The sequence below is a fragment of the Gallus gallus genome, chromosome 3, assembly GCF_016699485.2.
Source record: "Gallus gallus isolate bGalGal1 chromosome 3, bGalGal1.mat.broiler.GRCg7b, whole genome shotgun sequence".
NCBI lineage: Eukaryota > Metazoa > Chordata > Aves > Galliformes > Phasianidae > Gallus > Gallus gallus.
In genome coordinates this window covers 268,903-295,969 of record NC_052534.1, presented here as the reverse complement: position 1 = coordinate 295,969, position 27,067 = coordinate 268,903, and the positions used below count along the sequence as shown (strand labels likewise).

Genomic DNA, 27,067 nt, shown 5'->3' with positions numbered 1-27,067 from the left:
ACACCCCATCCACACCTCCCCAGTTTAGGAGAGGCCATCCTTCATTTTACACAGTTGTTGAAGGATGAGTGCATGTAGAGATGTCTTGCAGAGGTGGGAGGGGAGTGGCAGGTGTCCTGAGGCAGCAGTGTGCTGTGACCTTTGAGTTTTGAGCAAATTTTTATGTGTTTCTTTCCACTGGGCTCTCACTGGAGCAGAAATAATCCTATCTATAAAACTTCGAGGGCATCAGACCCTATAGCGTAGAAATATCCACCAAGTAGTGGCTGGGAACCCAGTTGCCTTATGTGTTCACCAAAACATGACTAGTGAAACTACTGAGATAACACAGACCTTTCTCTACAGTTACCAATCTGCTTATCCATACTTATCTTGGACATTCTTTGTGTGTGCATCTTATAAGCATATAGGATTGTTCTCAGAGGTGTATCTCTTGTCTGTTGCAAAAGACGGTAATGATTTTGTTTTCAGTAGGAGTGCAATAAAACGCACATCACAATGCTGGCTTGTGGTGCTGCTTTGCTGTGACAGAAATATCCTGGCGCTATTTTGTGAGAAACGTCAGTTTGCCTTCAGAACTTGGCGATGGACTTCGCGCGGCTGGGCTTTAGGAAAGTGAAGTGAGCGAACGGCCGCGTGGTGCTGAGCTGCTGCCCGATTAACCCGCAACACCATGTATATTATCTGTACTACAAAGACGTAAAACCTCGGCTCGGCGTACTGCGAACCGCCCTGCTCAGGGCCTGACGCGGCTGAGAAGCGCGAGGAGCCGGGCGGGCACCGCCACAGCCCCGCCCCGCCCGCTGCCGCCGTCCCGGCTGCGGCGCTGAGGCAGCTGCCGGCCGCCGTAGCCCCTGCGAGGGGAGCCCGTGGCCGGGCTGGGAGGAAGAGAAAGGCGGCGAGAGTCGGGTTACAAGATGGCGGCGGCGCTGCGGTAGCTGCTGAGGCGGCGGAGCGGCGACAGGGAGGCCCGAGCCGGGCGCGGCGTCGCCCTCTCGCCGGCGGGGAGCCATGAAAAGCGGCGCGTTAAAGGCCCCGCGCTGCCCCTGAGCGGCCGCGGCCCCGCTTCCAACCCCGCTCTCGCTCCATCGCCCCCCGGAGGCGGAGCGGGCCCGGGGCCGGCGCGCAGGCCCGAGGCCGGGGCTGCACCATGTCGGACACCCGCCGGCGGGTGAAGGTCTATACCCTCAACGAGGATCGGCAATGGGACGACAGGGGGACCGGGCACGTCTCCTCCACCTACGTGGAACGCCTCAAGGGGATGTCGCTGCTGGTGCGCGCCGAGTCGGACGGTGAGAGCGTGGCCGGGGCTGCGCGGAGGCCTAGGCCTCCTCCGGGCCTCCCCCGCCGGGCGCTGTCCCTTCTCTTTCCCTTTTGGCAGTCCAGAGGCCTCGAGGCCTCTCCCTGCCTGCCCTGTGCTGCTCGTGCCTGCCTCCTGCTCCTTCTTGCCCTGCCCCTGACCAAGGGGAGATGGAGCTGCTGCGTGTGACGACATCTTGTTCGGCTCCAGCATAGGCTTCTTTTCGGTTCTGGAGTGCCCTTTTCTTTCCCTGCTCGGTGCTCTAGAAAGGCTTTTTTCACCCTAGGAATGCACTGATGCTATCCCAAAGCACTCAGGTTATATTGTGTGGTGTTGCACCATGTTCTGGAGTCGCCGTACAGCTCTGTGCCTGGCAGAGGGCACGCTCTGGCTGCTCAGCAGCCAACAGGTGCCATCGTGCTGAATAAAGCACCTCAGAGCTGTACGGGTTTGCCGGAGCTGTTGCCAGGATACATACACTACTCACATACACAGTGTCAAGCATTGGGTTTATCTGGATGATTCACTTGTGAAGGGCAGTTGAAGGAAATAAAAGCAAATGGCCCCACGTGGCATGTGTGGGCAAACATTTTCATTCTGCGTAGTGTGTTACCTGCTGCAAATTCGTACGTGTCTATTACAGGGCCCTTTAGAGCAGTTAATTGTCACACTGGGTTCCTGGGGCAGACGTGGTGCTGAGAATTGTGATTTTGAGTTTTACTGTAGGTGTTGGATCTTGTTTTATCTGGCTTGTTGGGAATTGTGTTTAAAGGATATTGTTTTGTAGGACTTCCTGGAAGATGTGTTTTAGGCTCAGAATGTGTTGGTGTAACATCCATGGAAATGTTTGCTTTTTTATACTCAGTGTCTTCATAACTTTTTCAGGTTCGCTACTGCTAGAATCGAAGATAAATCCAAACACTGCATATCAAAAGCAGCAGGTAAGTATCATTACTAGGCTTCATCGTCTCTGATTACTGATGCTTAGTTGTTTCATGCTCAGACTGACTGTCCTCCAGGAAAAAAGAGAGGTGTGATGTGCAGTTGGTGGTGCTTTTTCATAGAGGTGAAGAACTTAAGTTAGGAGCCTGTAGATGCTGTCTGGCTCTGTATTCTGGAAATGTAAACATTGTTCTCCTAAAAAAAAAGCCCTTTTAGAACGAAGGCTTTGAAGAGGATCTGTGTGTAATATTTGGGTAAATATTGCCCTGGTTACAGGAAAAGTGGTTAGAAACATATGCAGCCCATAGTGGGAGACAGGAATTGTGCATGTGAAATAACTGACACATGAGGAAGGCAACGTTTCAGCTGCCTTGTGATTTCTGCTGCATTTTTTTCTACCATTCTTTCTTTGAAAGTAATACAAGGGAATTTGTGGGCATTGTTATTGTTGTTATTGAGTTCTTGTTTTAAGTCTTGAAACCCACTGCTCTCCTCAGTGAGGTGCCTGCAGCTGGGGGACTTAGCTGCACATTTGCCTTTCCTGGAGGTAAGGCTTCTGCAAAACAAAGCAGCAAAACAGTTGGGAGCTGCATTAGTAGGTCATGTTTGTTTAATACCCTAAAACATTTTGTCTACCAAATCTGTCACTTTTATTGCATTTTCATAGAATCACATTTTTCCTTTTTCTGCGTTCCATTTTGATGTCTCTGCCTACATTGTTCTCATGGTTTTTGTACTGTGTTGTTGTTTTTTTTTTTTCCCTGCCTATTTCTTTGTTCTGCAATGGATTCTGTTTCTTTTGTTCAGTGTTTTATACCGCTCTTCATCATTATGCTATCCAGAAGCATTTCAGCTCTAGAAATCAATTTGATTTTCTTCCTAAATCATTTAGAGCCTGTTGAAGTGTTTCGCTTTGGATTTTTTCAAAAGAAAGATGACATGTTATGAGGACATGAGGAGAAGGGCCTTCATGCAGCTCTGGAACACAGATTGGCTGCAGACAGACTTAGGCTTACTTTTCAGAAAGCTTTTTTCTGTGATTTCCATTTTTCTCTGGTGAGACGTTGGTGTTTTCAGTCAGGTGATGCTTGCTGGCTTCTCTTGGGTGGGCGGCAGGAGATCTTCGTGGGAGTTCTGCAGGGTTCTGTGAGTCAAAGGCCTTGAGCTGCTTCCTGTTTGATGCAGGAAGCTAACGCCTAACAAAAACACCAGCGCAGCCTGCCTTGCTGCAAAGCTTGAAGTGCTTCCTTTTGCTGCCTGTCCTCTGAAATCCTCAGACAGCTGCTTGTTTGAAAACTTTCTTAACTGAGAGAAGTCTCAAGTGACTTAATTAGGTGGTTGGCTTTTTTTTTGTTGTTGTGGAAAAGTCTTTCTAAGGAAAACCTTTTCTTAGGCTGAAGTTTGTTTGGGCTGGTTCTCACTGTCAGTTCTAATGCTTCTTTACCCTTGTGGCTGAGTGTTTGCTTCAGTTCTCACTCTTTTGGGGAAGTCTTCATTTACTTTTTATTTTTTATTTTTATTTTTTTTTAAGAAATAAAGTGGGAGTTTTCCAGAGACAGGTTTGAGATTTGTCTTATTTCTGAACTCATGCTGCTTTTATTTGACTAGCACTTTGTCTTCAGCTTTTATGTGCTTATTGCAAAGAGCCAAACCTTTGGCTGTCCTGTGCTTCAGTCTCAGCTCAGATTGTGGTTCTCACAGGTCTGTTTCTCAGCAGATGTTATTAAAACAGCAGGAAGAATCAGGCAAAATATTTTGGCTGACCAAATAAGAACATGGATTGTCTTTCTTTAGCACCCCCGGCTGAGGTCTGCTGTGCAGGCAGCCTGAGGACTTGGAGGCTGTGCCTGTCTGTCCAGGCCAGGCACTTCAGGTGGTGTCAGAGTTCAGCTGCAGATTTCACTAAGGTGCCTTTCACCTTGGGTCTGGGGGAAGCCACAAGATGGTGCAGCTTGACAGAAAGGAAGCCTGCTCTGCCTACGCATACTGAATGACTTGAATCCACTTACAGAGTAGCTGTTGCTTCATTTGTGATTTGCATAACATTGTTCTGTGGGTGGAAAAAAAAAACCTGGTATTTAATCACTGTGCATCACTGTGTGATTCCCAATGTGTGCTAAGTAGTACTAGAACTATTGGTTAATTGTAAACAAAACTGCCTTCTTGAATCCTGCTTGTGGTGCCTGACTTTGTGCAGAATTCTGTTCTGTCACAGCCTTAGCATGCAATAGTCATGACCTCTATGTCATGTTTCTCGTGAGGAGGTGCCAGACTGCTCAGCACACAGCCTAAAAGAATCTCTCATTCTGTGTTTGCAAACAGCAAAAGGCACCCTGAGAGCTTTAGGTCGCCCTGCATTTGGGGCTTGGGCTCTGAGAGCAGTGCGCCTCTGCTGAGCACAGGGTGGTTGTCAAAGGGCAGGGTCAGATGTGCTCTGGAGGCTCTGGCAGGAGCAGTTTCAGAAGTTGTTGCCACACCCATCTGTTGTTCCACCCTCTGCTTGAGGTTACTATTCCCTGGCAGGGCTGGCAGAAGGGTGGATGAGTGCTGCAGTGAAATCAGATGGCTCTGCATGCTTTGCTCCTGCCGCACAGCTCTGAGGGTGGTCATTTTCAGCTGTGTGGTTTTAAGTCTTGAAGCTGCTACAGAAATTCTCACTGTGCACAGCACCTTCTGATGGTGGAGCACCCCAAAGGGAGCGTTACCTGTTTTCACTTCTGAGATGAGGAATGCTCTTGAAGCACAGTTGCTGTCATTCAAGTGACAACAGAACAGTTTGCTTCAGGCAGTCAGCAGAGTTGCTTGAGGCTGGGATTTAACATGCAATGTGGTGCAATGCTGGGCTTGTTTCAACTGGGACAGGGTGCGTTTTCTTCATGGTGTCTGCTATGATGCTGCCTTGTGTCTTTGGGAGAAAAATAGTGTTTATAACATGCCAACGTTTGAGTTGTTGGTGAGTGGTGCTGCACAAAGGCAGTGGAGGGCATTTCAGCTTCTTATACTATCCTACCAGCCAGGGGCTGGGATGGCACAAGGAGCTGAGAGGGACACAACCAGCTCTGCAGGGATACAACCAGCACTGCTGACGGATAGTTCATACCATATGGCATTACATGGAAAGCTAGAAAGATAGTGGAGTTGGCTGGGGGGGTTTTGCAGCCAGTGGCCGTGGCTGGGCTTCAGACTGTGGGTGGTGAGCAAATTGTATTGTTTGTCAGTTCTTCTGTAAATACAGTTGTCATTACTGATGTTTCTTTCTTCATTTTCTTTCTTAGTAAATAGGTTTTATCTCAGCTCGTGAGTTCTGCTTTGGTGTTTTTTGTTTCCCCCCCCCCAGTTCTCTCTGCCATTCCACTGGGGGGAAAGGAAGGGAATGAATGGCCACATGGTGCTGAGCTGCTGCTGAATTAAACCACAACAGACTGAAGGCAGCCTGAGCATTCAGTGTGAGCATCCCTGCAGCTGCTTGGCAGATCAGCTGCAGGAGCCCATCCCACCAAACATCTCTTTCTGCTGGCTCAGCTACCTGCCTCTTTCCCCCTCCCTGCTAGCATCGGAGGAGAGTGAGGAGCTGGCACGGAGACACTAAGAGGGAGCATCAGGTATTGTATGATCCTGCAGTGACAGTGAGGAGGGAGCGAGCTGCTTTCTTAGAGCTCAGATTGTTGATTTGAATTACTTTTTTTCTTGCTTTGTGTTGTATCGTTTGATTGAATTCAGGAAGATTGCTGTTGCTGATCTGAGCGTGCCAGAGCGGTGTTGGTGTGAAGGAGCTGGGCCGAGGTTGTGTCAGTCTGTGATGCTGAGTGCTTTTAGGTCATGCAGGAAGCATAGGGATGATGGGTAAATTCAGTATTGGTGTGGGACAGTTATTTTCCGATGGAACTGGAGAAGACACCAGGCAGCATCTTGCCTATAAGCTGTGAGTGGGAGTGTTTAAAGAGAGCAGGAAGGATGCTGGTTGCTCCTTGTGGTTCTTCTCTGTGCTTATTTGTTGGAATCGCTTAAGACAGTCTATGTTTCAAAGTCCTTTGGAAATATTTTTGGAGAAACTTACTTACATAACTTGTGCAAGCGTTGCAGAGTGCAGCAGGCACCATGCAGTAACTCAGAATTCTCACCAAATGTTTAAGCACAGTCTCTGTGGGTGCATGCAGTCGTTGAAATCACTGCTGTGTATCTGGTACTTGTGTGATCCTGGGCTGTGAGCAGGACTTCTTCACTCCTGTGTCCCCGTGTTCATTAAGCTTTCTCTGGAGTTCAGCTTACATGCAGCAGCATTGATTTGTGAGCGTTAAGGTATCAGTGGTTTCATAGAACACTTTCAGGTATACGTTTCCCATTCTGATTTCTGCAATTCCCATGACATTGTACTTAAGAATTGTCTTCAATTGAATTAGTCTGTAAAAGACAAGTGTTTTTGGGGAGGATGTTACAGGAAAGACAAGTTGATGCTACTAATCTTCAGCATCATTTAAATCATTCTGTTATAGACTATTGACTGATTTTTATGTTGTAAAGTGTCTTCAGGTGGTAACAGGCATCACTCAGCACACGTGTACTTGAATGAAAGTGATTCCAAGCTCTTTTCAAATAGCCTGTATCAAAATACCTTAATCACTGTTAATGTATTCGATATAAAAACCTACATATTCTGTTTTCACTTCCTACAAATAACAAGCTCCTTTGGCAACACCAGTGACCACTTGGGAGATCTCTTTCTGCTGTCGTCTTCTTTGGGTTCTGTGGCAGCTCAGTTGGAACCAGGTCTGGGAGCAGACTGGATTTTCAGTTTCTGCAGTTTCCAGCTGTTGCTGTTCCTTGAAGGCCAGTTCCCTGCTCTCTCTCAAATGTCACACTCACTGTAAACATTGATTGAGTTGTCTGTGAGCCAGAGACAAGACTCAACAGCTGTGAGCAGAGTGGTGCCAGCCATAGGAAGCTGTGCTGTTTGCACACATGGGTCAGCCCCAAAGCAGGGAAAATGTAAGAGGAAAGTGCAAGTTTCCTATGAGACACTGTAGCAACAAACAGCTCTTGTGAGTGATCAGCGAGCTCAGTGCTTTGCTAGGGAAGACCTGTCTCTTTAAGGAAAAGTGGACAAATGGGGGGAAAAATTTGAGCTTGTACAATTGCTGTTGTTTGGTGTGGCTTGTGGTTTTCCTGTGGAATACAGAAGCTGATTTAGTAGTAGGCCTTCATCAACAAGGTTGCCATAAGAAAAGAAGGAGTATGCATGAGATGCAAAGATGAAAGCATGCCACCGAGTTTGGCTATTGTGAGAACACTACAGAACCTCCCTGGAGAACTGCTGACGTGTGGTGCTGCAGCAGTTGCTTGGCACACTGCATGGGAGGAGAGTCCCCCTGTGAGCCATGCAGCTGCAGGTCAGCTCCCTGTTCCCTGCGCTGACCCCCATTTGCTGCCGTGTTTGCTTGCAGCATTTGAGCTGACCCAGCTTGGGTCAGGGAGGATTAAGGAACGCTGACTCTGACAGGAGGTGTGGGAGCAATGGGGATCACCTGGGAAGGCAGTAAATCCCTTCTTGGGTGTGCGACCTTCAGGAGAAGGCTCCTTCCCTTCAACATGGCATGGGCCAGGGTTGAGAGCCCTTTGGGGTAAGGATGTGAGGGAGAGGGCACTGGGACCTCTGTTCCTTGTTGCCCCTTGCTTTCCTCTAATACATTGGGTGTCTGTAAGCCGCCCAGTTGTTTGCTTGGGTTTGATTGCTAAGCTTAAACACATCACTCAGGTATTTTGTTTGTCACAAAAGTGATACACAAGGTGAAGAATCAAGACTTACAGGCCTTCCTAAGTTGTGCACTGAATATTGTCCTCAGCAAAAGTGGGAAGTAAATTGCCTTATTATGAAACAAGGATTTACTGGGGCTTAAAACAAGTTGTGGTAGCAGTTCAGGAAGTCGATAGACATAACAGCATTGAACTGTTTTGCTGGAGCTCACAAAGTCAGCAGAGAGCAGATGGCTTGAAGCACTTCGATGTGCAGATGGGTTTATTGTAGGATGCGCAACTGCATATTTGGGTGTCCAAGCACAGGCTTCATTCCTGACCTGACAGCTCTGCTACAGACCTGGTAACTCACGTGTTTTAAGCCTAATGCACTGAAATTCTCAGCCGCTCTGAATTAAGTTATGTTCATGCAGCTTTGCTCTGCAAGTGCCATTTTTCAGTATGTGTTTGAATGGCCTTGTTTGGGAAATATTCTACCCTAAACAAGAAAGTCAGGCTCGTTTCAAAAAAAGAGACTGTATTGGTAGTATCACATAGTGAGATAAGTCAGAAGATGTTTTAGATGCCTGCTAAGAGGAATGCATGACTTAGAGCAGCAAGTCACCTAACAAAACCTCATTAAAAAGATCTTTTGTAGTCTATACAAAAGTTCAAATGTAAAATCTATTGTGCAAACATACAAATTCAGTTAATAGAGGCAGTAGTTATGGAGGAAAAGAAAACTTGCTCAGTTGAAAATATCTGTTGCCAAGGTGTTTGTAGACTTGGTAGTAACTTACTGCTTGGATTACATAAAACTTGCATATCTTCTAGTTTAGAAAAAGATATTGCATGTGTTTAGGTTTGTAATACTCAAGGCTTTATTTCTCACGTTGTTACAGCTGTATTAAACTCCCTCTGAGAAGGAAATGATAATCTTTTACTTTTGTCTACGGCTTCAGAAGAATTTAAGGTTTTCATATTTACATTACAAATTTACTTAACTTTTTGTGTGCATTCATATGCACAATCAGAAGTACTCGCTTGAAGGTATGTTGCAGAGAAGTGCCATTATGAATGTTTTCAATGTGGAAAGGTGTATATACAAGATAACATTCATAAAGCAAAAAAAAGAAAGGTGATGTCCCTTAAAGCAGAACAGATAACTTAAGATTTCAGTGACTTATGCTATTCTTTTGACAAATGCAACATTAGTTATTACTTATTCCTTAGATGTGATTCAACAGAAGATGGGAACTGCTGAAGATGGGAACTGTCTGAGAAATGAATATATTTGTGCGTGTTTTTTTTTTTTTTTTTGTCTTAAACAGGACACCTTGATTGTTTGGTCAGAAGCAGAGAACTATGACTTAGCACTGAGTTTTCAAGAAAAAGCTGGCTGTGATGAAATCTGGGAAAAAATCTGCCAGGTACACTTATATTTTCCTATTGTTTCTTGCAGATGTTTTAGTGTCTTGTGTTTTCATGTATTTGTGTTGTAATTTCAAAACCTATTTGTAAAATAAGCATGTCTTTGTCATTGCTTTCTGTGCCTTTTCTATGTGAAATCTTAAGTTGCCACTATTAAGAACAAAATCAGTTGGCCTTCCTGCTCTTAAGATCAACAAGAGAAACCCAGGTTTTGACTTTTTTTTTTTAAGGTTAAAAACTACAAAACCTGGAGTGCTGGAATTTAACTGTCCTGTAGGGAGCTAGCTAGTTGTCATCAATTGTAATACGTCTGGGGCTAGTTCTCTCTCAGTGAGAGGCACTACTGGCATTACTGTCTGAGCTTAAATTGTCAGTCATTTTTCCATCAAGGCCTAAGTCTTACTCACCATGTCTTAGGGATATTTCAGTCTGCACTGTGTTATTAGGTAACATAGTTCAGATCTCACACTTTTGATTCTACTAATAACAGATCAGTGGAGTTACACCTATGTGTACTTCACAGAAGAAACTCTGACTTTTGTGTCGGAATTGATCCTAATTGTCTCAGATTCTGGAAACGTAAAGCTGTAACTAAGGAAAGGTAGAACTCAAATTTCTGAGCAGTTTCCTTTGAACAAAATAACTGATTAAGATGTTTTCTTATACTCCAAAACATGCTGAGTTTGAATCTTCTCAGTTGTGAAATACTGAAAGGAACTGATGCTAGTAGCTGCAGATATGTCTAATACATAGGCCGGGTTTTCGGTTAGTCCTGTGTGGGGCTGATTTGATAATCACTCTGAGAGGAAGGTCTTCATGTGGTCAGGTGGTGCCAGCCATTAGCCTTAGTTCTTTCACTGGATTTCAAAACTCTTAGTACTTTGAGACTCCTCTTTGGGAGGTGATCTTTTGTAGGAGAGGTCTGATAGGAGTTTATGAATCTTAGAATCAGTAAGGGAAATAAAAAGTATAGGAAGTATGAGTAGGCTCAGGGGAAGGGAGGAGCATACTCATCAGAACAAGAGTACAGAGTAGGAGTCAGTTGCATCCCTCTTTCCCTATTCAGTTTGGGCCTCCATTATGCCATTATGCCTTTGTTCTTGGTCTTTTTGTTATGGTTCACATCATGTTAGCATAGCTGTGGACTTTATACCCTAGTCTTCCCTTCTGTCTCAGGTACTGAAAGGAGGCTTTGTTACACCTTTCTTTACTTTCTCTATTTTGTTTTTATCTTCAAGGTGCTTCAGATTTCTTTGTTGCACAGATGTGGTTAGGTTTTGGTGGGTTCATTTGCTTGATTTTTGACAAATATCTACTGGAGATAATGGTAGTGACTTCTGTAGAATTCACAGGCAGCATACTTAACTATTTCTCTTCACGGCTAGAAACTTTCCAGGCAACTGAAGGTATGAAAGGGTTTATGTACATGTCATCTACTTGATTACTGTTTCGTATGTGTTGGGATGAGACAGTTAAATGTGTGCACTGTTTTTAGGTTCAGGGTAAGGATCCTTCAGTGGAAGTCACACAGGACCTTATAGAGTCTGAAGAGGAGCACATAGAAGAAATGCCCGAAACTAGTCCTTTGATCGACCTTCCTTCTTGTGAACTCAACAAACTTGAAGAGATTGCTGACCTTGTTACCTCTGTTCTCTCCTCACCCATCCGTAGAGAAAAGCTAGCACTGGCCTTGGAGAATGAAGGCTATATTAAAAAACTATTGCAGCTTTTCCAAGTCTGCGAGAATTTAGAGAACACAGAAGGCTTGCATCATTTGTATGAAATTATTAGAGGAATTTTGTTCCTCAATAAAGCAACTCTGTTTGAGGTGATGTTTTCCGATGAGTGTATTATGGATGTTGTTGGATGCCTTGAGTATGACCCTTCTTTGGCTCAGCCAAAACGGCACAGGGAGTTCTTGACCAAAACAGCAAAATTTAAGGAGGTTATTCCTATAACAGACTCTGAACTCAGGCAAAAAATCCATCAGACTTACAGGGTACAGTACATTCAGGACATCATCTTGCCAACGCCATCGGTTTTTGAAGAGAATTTTCTTTCTACCCTAACTTCCTTTATTTTCTTCAACAAAGTTGAGATTGTCAGTATGTTGCAGGTAAGTGATTTTTAATATGGTATAGATTCTTGATGTGTAGGTGCATCTGGTTGGAGTTTGGAAACTGATTATGGCTCTTTAGCACCATGTGAAGTAATTGTGCATGCTCTCATTTGCATAGTATTTTGAATGGTTTCCCCTGATTTCTGATACCTTAATTTTATTTTTGGTTTTTAAAAATATTAGTCTTCAGATTTAGAGACTCTCTTAATATGTTGTAAATAATTTACTGTGTTGATTTGTGATGCTCACGTTGTAATATGAAGTAGTTAATTCACTGGTTTTCTCTTCCTGCTGATATCCCACAGTAATAATACATAACCAAAATATTACAATACCAAGGCCCTGAAAAATATCCTGAAGACTTCGCAGTCAGAAACAGACTTAAAAGCAGCTGATTATCACAGACAAATTGGACTATGGAAAGAGCCTTAGGTGTGAAGTGCTCTGCATGCATGTGGTGATGTTTTGGGTGTTTCAGTTCATATTTTGTTGTGCAAACTAATGGCTACCAAAGTGGTTCGGTTCTGTTTGTGGTCCATGTACTTAGGAAAATGACACATTTATGTGGAGCAGGACTTTACAGACACGTCAGTTTTCTTTTTAAGAAGAGTATTAAAGTTGTAGAAAGAAGTAGGCACTGGAGAAATAACATTGCAATGAGGAGTGTTTCTAAAGACTGCAATAGAAGACTGGAGAGACAAAAACCAAAAACCTGGAACTACTCAAACACAATGGAACAACAAAAGACAATTACATGGATAAGCTTTGGGACTTCTTTGTACTTGGGTTGAATAGCAGAAAGAAGCAAAGTAGGTCTACTCTGGAAAAAAGAATAACTTGGCTAAGTAAATCTTTCCCACTTTATTATTTCGCGTTTCCTAAATCTAAAAATGCATCCAGTATCATTTTCCTAGGGCCACAGTCCTACTTCCATTTAGAGAGATAAAGAAAAAAGAAAAGGTTTTCTTATTCCATTTAAGTTTTACTGTACTGAACATTTAATTGTACCCTAGCAGAATACTCTCGCTTCCTGGCTCTTCTCTGTGGTACTCTTCAAAAGAAGCTCTGGTGGCAGTTCTGTGCTTCTCTGTCATTGCCATCTCAGCCGTGGTTGGGCCAAGTAGATGGCACGCAGGTTTATCTAGTGTTAGGACTGTAATTGAGGTAGGCACATTGATCTGCAAGTGGTACTGATACCTACATCAGTTAACCTGCCTTGAGGGTTACACAGAAAGCACAGACGGAGAAGTTTCTGGCTACCATTGCTCAGGGAAGTTGTGTGGTGCTACTAACAGGAGGTTCAGGACTTTTCCCACTTTCTGGTGTAAATCAGCTTCTTTGTGTGGCATAAGAATCCTAAAGCTCCTCTGGGTTTGGTGTAGAAATTAGAAATCTTACAACCTTAGGCACAGTGGTGTTTCCCCAGGGAACACAGCCTATAGGAGTAACAGGTTGTGCAGCAGCAGGGCTCTGTGATGCAGTGCTGCTGCAGGGGCAGGGCAGGCACATGGGAAGCAAAGCAAGCATAGAAAGCGAGCCTGGAGCTGTGCTGTGCTCTAGGACACGAGGGCTACAGCTGCAGCAGCTTTACACAATCTTCTTGTTGTGATACGATTTTTTTAACAGGCTTAATTTAGCTATTAAAGCCAGCAACGCTTAAAATAAACCAGTAAGTCTGTGCAGGTCATCTTCCACCTGATGCTGATTCAGGTATCGCTTGTAGTAAAGCATAATGTTACCATTGGCTTTAAGATTTGTATTATGTTTGGAGAGTAACAGACAGTTCAGTTTGAAAGAACACCAGCACTCTTCCACGTGAAGGACCATGGGGAAGATCCTCATACAGAGAATGGGGGGGGGGAGGGGGAACTGCTGAGCACTGAGGGCTCATCCTGGTGTTCTGTGCCTTGGCCATTAGGCAGTATGTGACCAGAACATCTGGCAAGAAATGAGTTGTTGTCCCTTGTGCACTTGAGAAGTACCCCTTGGTCATAGATCATCTTGGTGTGAAAAGCAGATAATCAGAGAAGTTTTCCAGATGGGTGAAGACTGAACTTGGTACAAGTAGGGGAGCTTGGCTTGCTGAGAAGAAGGTTGATGGGATCATGGCCGTGGTGTGGTCACCACAGCATTGGTGGACTGAGAAAATGTTTGAAACAGGAGTTGTTGTGTGATCTGATGGTAACAACGCGGCGCTTACAGCTTGAGTGTAGCATGGCAAGCTGCCCCGGCAGCTTCTGCTGCAGGGCTGTGCAGATGTCCTCCCTGGTGGGCTACCCGTGCAGCACAGGGAGGGAGCCTGGAGCATAAAGTGGCCACTTCTGGGACTGTGCTGCCTGTTGGCAGCAGGACGTCACACAGCGAGCCTGTGGTGTTGTGAAGCACGGTGAGCAGTGTGCTGGAGGAGAGCAGGGAGAGGCGAGGTCTGCTGAGACCTGCTGTTGGGAGGCAGGTCTGATCGTGTCACCCGTCCTCAGCTTCGTGTGTGGTGCTGCTGCGCAGCATGAGGACTGAAAGAGTGCACTGGAAGTGATGCTTGTAAACTTGCACTCTTGCATTTCCCTTCTTAGTGATAAAATGTATACGTTTATTGACCAGATCTACTAGTGCCTGCCTTTTCCTTTCTAAGAAGTGAGTAAGTAGTTAAGTTTGACTATATAGTGTCAGTCTGTAAGGGTCAGTTCTATGTGTAAGCTGTGTTGTGTGAGTTGTTTTCCTTTTGTGTTACACAGGAAGATGAAAAATTTTTGTCCGAGGTTTTTGCACAACTAACAGATGAAGCTACAGATGATGACAAACGATGTGAATTGGTAAGTCCGTGTGCTCGGGACTTCTGGGAGTACTTTGATCTTCCTGCACAAAGCAGGAACATTAGAGCTGTTCTGCAGTTCTGCCACCAGTCAGATATTTCTATAACCCTAGAGAGAACCATCTCTAATGTAGCATCGTCTTTGGTTTTGTACTCACTAGAAGAATATTTCTTATCAGGTAAAAATCTGATTTATTTGTTCTCAGTAACTGTTTTACTATTGAGAAAATGCCAGTGCTAAGCTCAAGTCCTAAGCTTGAAGCTGCACCTCCTTCACTGCTTGGTGACAAGCTGCATGTGATGCTGTCAGGATCCAGGAATGGGACTCGAGGATCCCTGTGGGTCCCTTCTATCTTGACATATCCTGTGAATGATCCTAAGTGCTCTTCAGTGTGCTCTCTCCCTTAGGCTTACCATACAGTTACTGCTTTTTCTCGTTGTATTTTGCTCAGTCAATTAGATGTTTCAGCCCTGGGGCTGAAGGTTAACAATAGTCTCTTAGTATGTGTATTACAAACATAGAGTCATAGAATGGCCTGGGTTGACTAGTGTTAACCCCCTGTTATGTGCAGGGCCACCAACCAACAGACGAGGCTGCCCAGAGCCATGTCCAACCTGGCCTTGAATGCCTCCAGGGATGGGGCATCCACAACCTCCTTGGGCAACCTGTTTCTCTCCTACTCTTAATCAGCTTAAATTGCCTTACTAAAATCTGGAGTGAATGTTTTCTGCAAGGGAGAACGTGTTCTTTTAACAGAAGTCAAACCGCACAAGTGTAAGTCCTTCCTATGCTGAATGTGATAAAATAGCTACGGTATGACTGTACTACTTCGAGGTAAATTTCAGCCTCTTAACAGATCTTGTTGTTAACTGCTTTGGCTTTCCTTTTATCCTTAAAGTTGCCTAACTGATGCTGAACATTGGAGGAGAGGAGCAGAGCAGTCCCTTTACCAGGCAGGCATACACCAGCCAGTACATAAACTGACACAAATCATAACCATTTCATATTTGGAGAGTTTTCTGAATCAAATGCTCATTTTTTTCCCTGTGTTACAGGTTAACTTTTTCAAGGAGTTCTGTGCATTTTCTCAGACATTACAACCTCAGAACAGAGATGCATTTTTCAAAACTTTGGCAAAGCTGGGAATCCTTCCAGCTCTTGAAATTGTGATGGTAAGTGAAAATTCAGAACTGTTTCTAATAAGAGGGGGGGGAAAGTGTGACCATTTAAGCAGATCTGCCCGATACCTTTCTGTAAGTTTCATTGGATGTCTTCGTTCTTCTGAAAGTAACGTTCGGAGTCCAGAGGATGTCCAAGTGGCCCAACTTCATTGCAATGACCGTTTGGACTTTGTGCGATGATGCAGTCCTCTTGACAGCAAGAATCAAATTCAGAGAGTATTCTGTCATGTCGCAGCTCAATGTTGTTGTTGTTGTTGGAATAGTACCAAAGAAGTATTTTTAGATAATCTTGACCTCTTATCTGTTCCTATCCTATCCTAATCCTGCCTTTTCAGTGGTATAAAGCAGATTAATCCGTCTTAATCAGCAATGTGAAAACATGCTTTTTCACTCCTTTGTTTGAAGCATCTGTTGCTGCTTGATGTTACAATGTATATGTCATTGCTGTTGTTGGAAACTGTATACTGTTTGTTTTTTTTAATATTGGAGAAACAACCTATGATGTTATCAAAGGACATTGAGTGTTATGTAAATGTAAAAGCAGTATAAATGTGAAGTGATTGGACAAATTCTAATCTCACGGTTCTTTTCCATGTGTAGACTGCTACAAGTGTTTCCCATCTTGTTAATTTTTTAAGCTTAGAAATTGTACATTTTCTTGTTGTCTGAGTGAGATACAAATTAATTTGTACTAAAATATGTAGTTGGTTCTTTTCTACAGAACTCTGCATAGCAGAGTACTAGCATCTTCGGTGCCATAGGGAACAACGCCATAAAACATTTCTTGCCTAAACTCAAGGTATCAAATCGACAGAAATCCCTGTGATCTTCTAAGGGATGGAAATGATGGGGGAAAAAGTCACTGTTCTTTCTCCTGTCACTGTTCTGCTGCTGTATAAATCCTTGTTATAACATGTTCTCAAAGCTTGTAATGCCCTGATAAATTGATCTCGTTTTTACTAGGGAATGGACGATTTGCAAGTTAGATCTGCTGCTACAGATATATTTTCTTATCTGGTAGAATTTAGTCCATCCATGGTCCGAGAATTTGTAATGCAAGAGGCCCAACAGAGTGATGATGTAAGTAAACGTGTCGTAAAGTTTGTTGAATGCATTAAATATATTAGTTTTAAAACAAAGCAAACAAAGAAACCCACAAACCAAAAGCCTCCCTGGCACTTGGGATGCAGTCAGTCCAGAAATGTAGATGGCGGAAACACTGAGAAAATCAGATGTCAGATACAAACATTTCTGGGCATGGTGGTACCCATATGTTCATAGCAATAGGTTCATAACTCCTTCCAGCAGTGATTTTAGTTGAGGTGGGTTTTGCATGACAAAAACTGCAGTGTTTAACTGCCTCTGTTTCCATTTTCACATTTTGCTTCATTATTGGAGGGGAAAAAGAGAGCACCCTTATGTGGATGCTGTGGAAGTCATGGGGCTACTGAAACTGTGCCTCATTTTTAGCTTTTGTTTTTTTTCAGGACATCCTCCTCATCAATGTGGTCATTGAGCAGATGATCTGCGACACTGATCCTGAACTCGGCGGAGCTGTTCAGCTGATGGGACTCCTGCGCACTTTGATAGATCCAGAGAATATGTTGGCCACAGCTAATGTAAGAAAACACAAAGGGGTAAAGACACTTTGCCATCTCAGCAGAAATAAAAAATGGTTTTCCGTATTGTTGTTCTCATCAGAGTATTAAAAAAAAGAAGAATTGTTACAGTGTCAATTTTAACAAGCTATAAAATAAACTGAAACTTCCTTTCATAACATGGGCAATGCCACATCCACAAGTGTTTGTTAACACGAGCAGTTGAAGACTTCAATGAAGTAACACTAGTTAACCCCTGTTAGTTCAACTATGGATGCGTGGAGAAGAGAGTCCAGTAGGGTCTGTTTTGTACCAAGGTGCTGTTTTAAAACCTGTGGCACAATGCAGCTGCTACTAGCACCATGCCAGACTATTTACTTGTGTTATTCTGCAGTGCCAAACTGTATGTGTGTTTCCAGAGGTCAAACAAAGCAAGAACAGAAGATTTGTGGACATTTGTTTTAGATCTTTGATTGTTTCTTCCTTTGGCTGTTAACATTCTGAAGGCAAACTTTCTCAAGAGCAGATTGTTATATGTGGCATAGTCATCTGCTGTTTGGACCACATACGGTCTAATTGTGTTTTAAAGCATAAGCAATTCCTGATTTTCCTAAAATCTGTGTCAAGTTCAAATATATTTGTGATTTCATAGAATGATAGAATGGCCTGGGTTGAAAAGGACCACAATGATCATCTAGTTACAGCCCCCTGCTATGTGCAGGGTCGCCAACCACCACACCAGGCTGCCCAGAGCCACATCCAGCCTGGCCCTGAATGCCTTCAGGGATGGGACATCCACAACCTCCTTGGGCAACCTGTTCCAGTCTGTCACCACCCTCTGGGTGAAAAACCTCCTCCTAAATTTAATGCATATTTAATGTGTGTTGTCCTTAAGAAGCCACACTGTGTGTTGGTGGGCATGCACAATATAGAATGTAAGGAAATAGACAAGGTGATGCTTGTTTTGGTGTGATGTGTTGCAGGTGATTATGGGTAAAATTAATGCCTTTAAGAGTGATTTAAGCAAACTCTGTGAAGCAGTTAGAGTACGGTCTGTCTTTTCAGTGTGTGTTTGCATCATCCATCTTTTTTTCTATTGGTGTTTAAGTTGGTATGATGTCTCAGATCACTTTCCCAAAATAAAGAAATACATCTTGAGAGAGGCTAACATTGCAGGTCCAAACAAAAAGATGCAGGCAGACCAGAGAGAGTTGGGTACAGTTCTCTGTGGGATACCTCCATTGCCACTACTTTTTAGTTAAGAGTATATATGCAGTTGCCAATATTTAATAAAGTTCTGTTTGTTTTAGAAAACAGAAAAAAGTGAATTTCTCAACTTCTTCTACAACCATTGTATGCACGTTCTTACTGCTCCACTTCTGGCTAATACATCAGAAGATAAATGTGAAAAAGGTAATGTTACTTCTGGTTTTAAAATCTTGTATTTTGAGCTTAGTAAACACCAGTAGTAAGCCCCTGATGCAAGGTGAGAATATATGTCCTGGAAACTACTGGGCCTCTGTGAGCACAGAGCATTCATAGCCCGTGTTGCAGCGCTGCATGCTGATGTACAGGTCTGTGCTCTCAGACTCCTGCTCCCGTGTGCCACGAGTCGTGTGCCAGTTTTACCCAGGCAGTAAAAGAGGATTCTTGCCATAAAGATGTGTCTGTAGTTCATGGAAGGCTCTTAGAAAAGCAGATGCAGAAGTGCTGTGACGTTGATGGGAAGTTACTGTCAGCTCAGGCGATTGACTGAAGCCTGGATTAGGCAACAGTGGAGAAACGCTGAAAGAAAACTGCCAAGAGATACTTGGAGCTCCTTTTTCTTTAACTTGGTAATGGGGAATGAATTGGCACTTAATTATGTGATTAGCACTCACATTAGTTGAATGCTTTACGAAGACATTTAATGTCATGACAGCCTCTGAACCGCCCTTTTTTTTTTTTTTTTTTTTAAGTACTTTTTCAAGGGATGAAAGGGACGGTTTTGCAAATATGTATTGAAGTGTTTGATTTGGTCATACCCATCTTCTCATGGTTAAGTGAAAAAAGCCAAATGTGTGTTAAATGAGAACAGAAATAGAGTATCTGGAGGATTCATTTGGAGGTATTATTTGAAGAAAATAGAATTAACTGTAGGAATAATATTTCTCAGTGTTAGATGACGTATTTTCACCTAGTTGCATTTGAAATTTTGTAACATCAGTGGACTGAGATGTCAGCTAGCATGCGTTCTGGCTGTGTGATTGCTTCCCTGTAGCTCAGAGTTTTGGTTAAATTAAAAGCTTGAACAGTTGGTAGAACTACCTATCCCTACCTTTTGCATATTTGCAGTGCTTTGAAAACTTTTTCTTACATTTACTTTTATTTTCTATTTATCAGATGCAGTAGTTGGGTCCACTAAGAGTAATACAATTTGTCCTGGTAAGTTTTAATTGACTTTGAGTTTTGAACTTGTTCTGTATCATGCATATCTTCATTTAAAGAAGAAAGTTCATATTGTTGCTTAAATACTTAATATTAAAGGAGATGTAGGTGCTGAGTTTCATTTGATATAGCAAGAAGCTGGAAGAACATTTTCATCTACTTCTGGGTAGCTGTGTTTTGTTTCTTTTCCCCTCTCCAGTCTCTCTTGCTTCTGAAAGATCCTCCTCTTTAGTGTCTGTTCACATCTACATTTTTCTTGCAGATAATTATCAAACGGCACAACTGCTTGCCTTAATCCTGGAGCTGCTTACTTTCTGTGTGGAGCACCATACGTATCACATCAAGAACTACATTATGAACAAAGATCTGCTGAGAAGAGTGCTGGTCTTGATGAATTCAAAACACACTTTTCTGGCCTTGTGTGAGTATGGAGCTGCCACAGTTTCCTTCCTCAGGATGTTTTTTGTACTGCATGGGATGTGTTGTAAATAAAAGGGTACGCCTAAGTTCAAAACTGGGGTAAATCTTTTTACAGGCTCACTCTTCAGTAAGTCTAAAAAAAAAAAGTGTCAGGTATCTGTTGCTGGAGGTAAATGTGGCTTGTGGTGGAAGGACAGTGATTGAAGCTGGTGATGTGGTGGTAGGGATCTGTTGTGATCATCTGTGTTAAGTGGAAGTCGTGTCTTTTCTAAGTAACTTCCTAAATCTGGCACCGCGTGTGGGGAGCAAATGGACTGGATGGAACGTGGTTCTGGAAGGTGCACACGGGAGCATGGGAATGAACTAATAATTTAATTTCACACTTGCTAAGGTTTGTTCCTGCACTACTTCAGAAAGAACGTGATGGATCCTGATTGCATTCAGATACAGAGGAAAGTCAGAGAATGGAGGAGGAAACCAAGTTAACTGTCTGCAAACGTTTCTCGAATTTGTCTTTTCAGTTCTTGCCAAGAGGGACAGATTGGAGGCTGGATGTGTAGTTATTCTTTCATTTCTTTCTTCATGTAGGTGCTCTTCGCTTTATGAGGAGGATAATTGGCCTAAAAGATGAATTTTATAACCGTTATATCACCAAGGGAAATCTCTTTGAGCCAGTTATAAATGCTCTGTTGGATAATGGAACTAGATACAATCTGCTCAACTCTGCTGTGATTGAACTGTTCGAATTCATCAGAGTGGTACGTAGTTAAGCAGCTTCTCCAGCTCTTGTATATATGGATGCACACAGGTCACCCCAGGTAGAGCAATAAAATGCACGTATTTCACAGGAAATAGTGTATCAGTACTTAAAGTCACAAATTAAAATCCCAGAGGTATTAAAAATAGAAGAGGGACAGTAAGCTGCTTCCTGCTTGTTTTACTTGATCGTTCTCCGACGGTATATGTAGAAGCCTTATTTTATACCCATGTCTGTGTAGAAGACAGCATCCTGTAGACGAAATTCTTTTAAGTGGCTGAGTTGTTTGAGATTAGGCTTGAAAGTGAGGAAAATGAGACCAGTTTGACTGTAAATTGGAAAGACCATTGTCCTTTAAGATGATGCTTTCTGAGATGGTGTCAGCTCTGAAACAGTGGCTCTTCCACTGGCAGCACACAGTCAGGACAGACAGGACGAGCAGGAGCACCCAGTTGTTGTACTGTGGGGTAGGAAACAAGGACTTACAACAGGTCTTGAGCTACGTGCTGTGAGTACGCTTGTGTGGGAGTCTTCTTAGGAGTCTTTGTGGTCTGTGAAAATGAAGGCACTTCTTAGATGTAGGGTATTGTAGTTGCTCTCGTTCCCAAAAAAAGGGAAAATGTGTTATGTGTTCAGATGTCTTTTGCCCTTGTGGTCTGAGTGTTAAGGCTTACACAGCACAATTAGACTAATGGTTGGGCAAATGAACAAAAGGTGCCATGTTCCATGTGTGCTGATGCAACTGTTCAGAACTATAAAGAGAAGTAAAACTTAAGAGGAGAGCAGGGCCTAATGAAAGTTTGTTTTCCTCAATTAAGCCTAGTCTGGGATAGTGAATATCATGGTTTAATCAAAATATAACAAATAGGATTGGTAAAATACAGAGCGTTGTCCATTAATCTGAGAAATAATATGAAAAACAGCAATTGATTTTTACACTTCTTACAATAATCATTTTCACAGGATGGCTTGGGTTGGAAGGGACCTTCGAGTGTCGTTTCCCCCCCTCCTCCCCCCCACCCAGCACTACCTCTGCCATGGGCTGGCTGCCCCCCACCACCTCAGGCTGCCCAGGGCCCATCCAACCTGGCCTTGGGCACCCACAGCTCTCTGGGCAGCAGTGCCAGGGCCTCATTGCTCTTTGAGTGAAGAATTTCTCCTAACATCTAACATAAATCTCCCCTCCTTTAGTTTAAAGCCGTTCCCTCTTGTCCTACCACTGCATGCACTTGCAAAAAGTCCCTCTCCAGCATTTCTGTAGGCCCCCTTCAGGTACTTGAAGACTGTTCTAAGGTCTCCCCAGCTCCCACAGCCTTTCTTCATAGGAGAGGTGCTCCATCCTCTGAGTGTCTTCATGGCCCTCCTCTGGACCCTCTACAGCAGCTCCACATCCCTCCTACGCTGGGGGCCTGGATGCAGTGCTGCAGATGGAGTTTCATGAGGGCAGAGCAGAGGTGGACGCTTCGCCCCCAACCCCGCTGGCTACATACTTCTTAATTCACTCAGGACAGTTAATCAGTTACTTCTAAAACTAATCAATTCTAAAGCTTTCTGAATTTCTGCAGACTTAAATATTGTTTTGTTCTTATGCAGGAAGATATTAAGTCACTTATTGCACATATAGTTGAAAACTTTTATAATGCACTTGAATCTATCGAATATGTTCAGACATTCAAGGGATTGAAGACAAAATATGAGCAAGAGAAAGACCGGCAAAACCAGAAACTGAACAGGTAATCTTACTGCTTTTTTCTTTTTAATTCTTTCATAAATGTCAGAAAAAGCAGGAAGCTGTGATTGCAGTGTGAGCTTCTTTGTATTTTTATATGTATTAAGAGTAAATCTACATCTGGCTTTCATCATTGGCCTACTGTGGTACAGTCCAGTGTCTTAGTGTGTTAAATGTCAGAAAACATTCAGCTTAAAAGAACAGAATCTGTTTCATTCCAAGTGAGGCCCCAGTGTGCCTCCTTGCCATGTGGGGTGTTGGTCAAACTCCTGTTGGTGGCAGAATGGAATGGTTCGCCTTAAGGCATCAGAAGCCATTGCTCATCCTGTCGGATCCTTACATGGCGTGCAAAACTTGAACCACATGTCATGTGTCTCTTACAGTGTTCCATCTATATTGCGTAGCAATAGATTTCGCAGAGACGCAAGAGCCTTGGAGGAGGATGAAGAAATGTGGTTCAATGAGGATGAAGAGGAGGAAGGTGAAGCTGTTGTACCTCCAGTTGAGAAGTCTAAACCAGAGGATGATTTTCCAGACAGCTATGAAAAGTTTATGGAAACTAAAAAAGGTATTTGCTCCATTTCATCTCATTGCCACCGTATTTACGCTGTGCAGGACATGTAGAGTGTTGTGTGCCCCAGCCTGGGGTTTGAGTCATCAGCAGGAGGAAAGCTGTTCTGCAGTAAGGGATGAACTGCCAGCGTGTCTTTGCAAGCCAGGTGAGGATTAAAACAAGTGCAATTGCTCCAGACGTGCACCTGGTTTAACTGGCATTCAAAACCGAATGTCTTTGTGTGTGTGTGTGTGTGCTGGGTGAGCACCGTCTGTGCCAAAGCTGTACCATTCTTACTTGGAATGCTGGCATGCTTTGCACGAGGTCAATGAGCAAACTGCTCATTTAAACCAGAATTTTAGAAAGAGGCTGCTTCTGCCCCATTATGCAGTGATGTGGATTGTGCTTCGTGGTATACAGCTGATAGTTAAGCATGAAAATTTTGTCCCTCAGCTAAAGAGAGTGAAGATAAAGAGAATCTTCCCAAAAGGACTTCAGCTGGGGGATTCAAGTTCACTTTTTCCCACTCAGCCAGCGCAGCCAATGGTGCAAATGGTGCAAACAGCAAATCTGTGGCAGCTCAGACATCACCAGCAAGCTCCAATGGCTCCTCTTCCAAGAACGCCACCCTGACCACAGCAGTGACAGCCACGAAGGTGGGAGATTTGTATAAAAGCAGCTGTCCTCGCATAGGGCAGCGGAGCTGTGTGACAAACTCTTCAGGTCATAGTGCAGCAAGTCAGCACTGGTCTCTAGGTAGCGCTTTACTGCAGCGTACATTTGTCTGTGCCCTGCCTAGCTGAATGCCTGCTAGTCTGGGGAAGGCTTGAAGTAGTGGGTGGGAATGGGAACCTGCTGCTAATCCGCTGGGCTGTGTCACTTCTCATCTTTTGCATAACTCCACTGCTCCCACTCCTCAGCTGCTTTAAGTCCAGTTGCTGCTTTGTGCGTGTGATGCACTTATTTTTTTCCCCTGAATTACATCAGTGGACTGCACTGTCAAGAGCTTCGGTGTTCTTAAGCAGATGAAATTCAGAAGTTAGCTGATGTAGCTGGTATGTCTTGTACGTACATTATTTGCATTATTAGCCTGAAAGCTCTGGAGAAGTTGGAGAAGAGTGTGCTAAAATGTTTATTGCACACTCCTGAGCCGTATGTGTACACGTTAGGTTTTATAGCAATGATTTGAGCTTACAGTGATTTGAAATAATTCCGAGGCTGGATGCAGAGGAGCAGGGATGCTTCAGTATTTTCTTTTGTCCTTGAGATTGAAAACCTTCTGAAGACAAAATGGGTCTCTGAATGGAAAAGGCATCGCCAAGGAGATATGCAGTCTCCAGCTTGCAAATAGCGCTCAGTATTTGTAAACTCCTTAGAGGAGAATTACTTGAACCTTAGGGAAAGTTGGAAAGCCAAGTAGCAGTAGATTTGAGTGCCTTCCTTAGGCCTGGCGTTCTGCTGGCTCGTGTGTCCTGGATGAGCTTTAGGGGGTGGGGTGTGCACTAAAAATGACACTGCCATGGGTATTTTTTCCATGTGAAATTTGTTCTTTTTCTTTGAATTGGCAGGGAAGTCTAGTTGGCCTAGTGGATTATCCTGACGACGAAGACGACGACGAAGAGGAAGAGACATCTCCAAGGAAAAGATCTCGTCTGGGTTCATAAAGGAAACCAAAACTCTGGAATAAAAACTTTTTATTAGGGGGTTTCAAATGCTGCAACTGTTTTAAGAGCTAAAAAGAATCTGATTGAGAAAGCTTTCTCCCACGAGTAAATGAGATAACGCAAGGAGTAGCAAAAGAAACTCGGTCTGTGAGCTAGAAAGGGTTAGTTCTGCAAACACAAGGCTTCCAAGGAACTGAATGTCTTTCTAGTAAGTAAGGAGTCTGCCGTTCAGGCTGTCAAAAAAAAAGAAAAAAAAAAAAAAGAAAAAAAAGTGGGTTAGTATTCACAGAACCTGGATGATGGCTTCTCAGCAAGGAAAGTCTCAGGTGTTGGGAGGGCATGGGGGGGAAGGGAACGATTTCTAAAGAAAACTATTGCAGGGTTTCCCCGATGTTTAAGAGAACTAGGAAAAAAAAAATCAAGCGTACATTTTGAACCCAATAATCTTAATTTTGTAATGGTGCTGTCACATTGTGTTCTTTTAGCAATGCCTCTTTAAGAAAAAAAAACTTCAAAAATTTTTAAAAAATTAAGGGAAAACTAACTGTATTTGCATAAGAACAATCTAGATTTTTGGGACCATTTATTACAAATGAAATTCTCGTGGTCGGAGGGAGGGACACTGCATTTTTAGTGCATGCTGAGTTGTTGGGTTTTTTTTCTTTTAAACAATTAAAGATCAGTTTTAATTTCTATTTTCCAAGAGGATAAAACGGAAGCTGGATGCAGAATAGATGGCTCTGCTTGGTTGGTCGCTGTTTTTCTTTCTGTTCCCCCCGCCCCCCCCATTGGATATCCAGTAATAACTAAGCCAAGGACTGACTGCTTCCCAGACATCTCCAGGGACTGCTGTGTCACAGCGCTGCTTCGCATGGCACGCGTCGAGCTGTCGGCTTCACGCCGTGGAAGACGCGGCATTGGAACAATTTTCTGCTTCGTTAAAACAAGCTGCAGCTTCTCAGAGCAGATTTCCCTGTTTGCAACTTCAAATGGCATAGCTGAGGTGGTATTAAGCAACACTAACGGGTTTTTCTTAGTGATGAGTTTAGTGGCGTTTAACAGCAAAGTCTTTTTGGACCAAGGTGGAATTCTAGGAGCAGAAGAGCGGTCTTTGAGGCAGAGTGAGCAAGCAACACTCAGTCTGGGTGTGAGATAGAAGCTGCTTTTTTTTAAGTACATTCCACGTAGGTAAATGAACCGCAGCAAAGCTAGGTGAGCTGAGAGGAGGAGACGGTCCAGGTTTTTATTTCGAGAACAGGAAGCGAACTGTAAATATTTTAATGTTAGTTTGCCCGTATGTGGTCTGAGATCATGAAGAAGGGAGAGGAAACTTCCCGCCACGTGATGTCAGAAATGTTTAAAAAAGAATGAACTATGAGACCAGCTGCAGTCCACCACGTAGATCACTCTTGTAACGTGTTATGGGTCCATTTCTCCTGGAATAGTTTGAACTGAAGCAGTTTCTCTGTTTTGGAGATTTTGTAGTTAATTTTAATTTTAGCTATCGTTTGGAAAAAGATGGGCTGTCTGTGTAGATATGAAGTATAGTTTTTTCCATAAAACAGAAGTTTATTTTGTATTAAAAATACCACTGTACTTGTTTTACACCATTTGTATACACGTGGTGATATTAATGCTGAACTGTAAAATTCAGGAATTAAAATGTGACCCTGTAATTCCATAATTACTGCTTTTGTTTGGTTTGTTGTACATGGTAAGTTAACTCAGGATTTTTTACATGTGGTCGTTTTCAACATTCTTTAAGAACAGCTGTTGTGCAGTTGTAGAAGTGACTCTGTGCTACAAGGGGACACGTGAGTCCTTAGCACCTGTGAGCCGGGCTCTGCTGGATGGCACTCGTGTGGACCTGGGGATGGCGGTGCTGCACCCTCAGCTCTGGACACGAAGGACCTGAGGAATTCCTCGCTGGTCAAAGCGGAGCGGCCTGCAGTATTGCTGGTGCGTGCTTGCTCTCCTGCTGCCCACCATCTCTTTTTCTTCTTGAGTCTTTTCTCCATCAGTAAAGATGATTAACCACCTCCAGTGCTACTCAAGCAGCAGAGTTGCACAGTGTGTGCCTTTATTAACCTAAGGCTGAAAAACTGTTACCTGGCCCGAGGACCCAGGCTGTCCTGATGCTCTCTGAACAGCTTCCAAGGCAGCTCCTCTCAGGCTCTGACTGAAGCGGGTCAGCGCTCACTCAGTGCTCCCCACCACGTCAGCTCTCTCCTCAAGTACTGTCAGGAGCTTAAAAAATGCTTCAGACCAACACGAGTCTTTTTCCAACAGCGAAAACATCCATTTTTACAGCTACTAGAAAAACTGTACAAAGGGGCGTTAAGATGTGCTGCTCACGTTTCTCTTCAGATTCCTGTAGAAGGCAGCAGGCAGCACACAGAGCAGCCC

At 43.5% G+C, this 27,067-nt stretch overlaps 1 protein-coding gene across 9 annotated transcripts; it reads left to right on the top strand.

The window, feature by feature from the left end:
- The first annotated feature begins 880 nt into the window (after positions 1 to 880).
- On the top strand, positions 881 to 26,345 carry PPP4R3B (protein phosphatase 4 regulatory subunit 3B). 9 transcript variants are annotated; one of them, XM_046939681.1, is made up of 16 exons: positions 881 to 1,292; positions 2,186 to 2,241; positions 9,304 to 9,402; positions 10,899 to 11,519; positions 14,255 to 14,332; positions 15,388 to 15,504; positions 16,477 to 16,593; positions 17,001 to 17,132; positions 18,422 to 18,524; positions 19,494 to 19,535; positions 19,801 to 19,959; positions 20,547 to 20,716; positions 22,384 to 22,448; positions 22,849 to 23,012; positions 23,451 to 23,653; positions 24,566 to 26,345. In XM_046939681.1, exons 1-16 carry the CDS (start codon positions 1,151 to 1,153, stop codon positions 24,659 to 24,661), a joined length of 2,364 nt encoding a protein of 787 aa, XP_046795637.1. In that variant the 5' UTR covers positions 881 to 1,150; the 3' UTR covers positions 24,662 to 26,345. The 9 variants fall into 9 exon arrangements, with proteins under 9 accessions (XP_046795637.1, XP_046795639.1, XP_040554429.1 ...); XM_046939683.1 differs by having other exon boundaries at positions 22,828 to 23,012; positions 23,529 to 23,653; XM_040698495.2 differs by having other exon boundaries at positions 22,828 to 23,012.
- Positions 26,346 to 27,067: the final 722 nt, after the last annotated feature.

Bases quoted from the DNA above. Each gene is read 5' to 3' on its own strand.
- PPP4R3B (XM_046939679.1), top strand. From the start codon at position 1,860: ATGGCCCCACGTGGCATGTGTGGGCAAACATTTTCATTCTGCGTAGTG. The intron at 2,242-9,303 runs GTAAGTATCATT...TGTCTTAAACAG, and splicing joins CTGCATATCAAAAGCAGCAG to GACACCTTGATTGTTTGGTC. The intron at 23,013-23,450 runs GTATTTGCTCCA...TTTGTCCCTCAG, and splicing joins GTTTATGGAAACTAAAAAAG to CTAAAGAGAGTGAAGATAAA.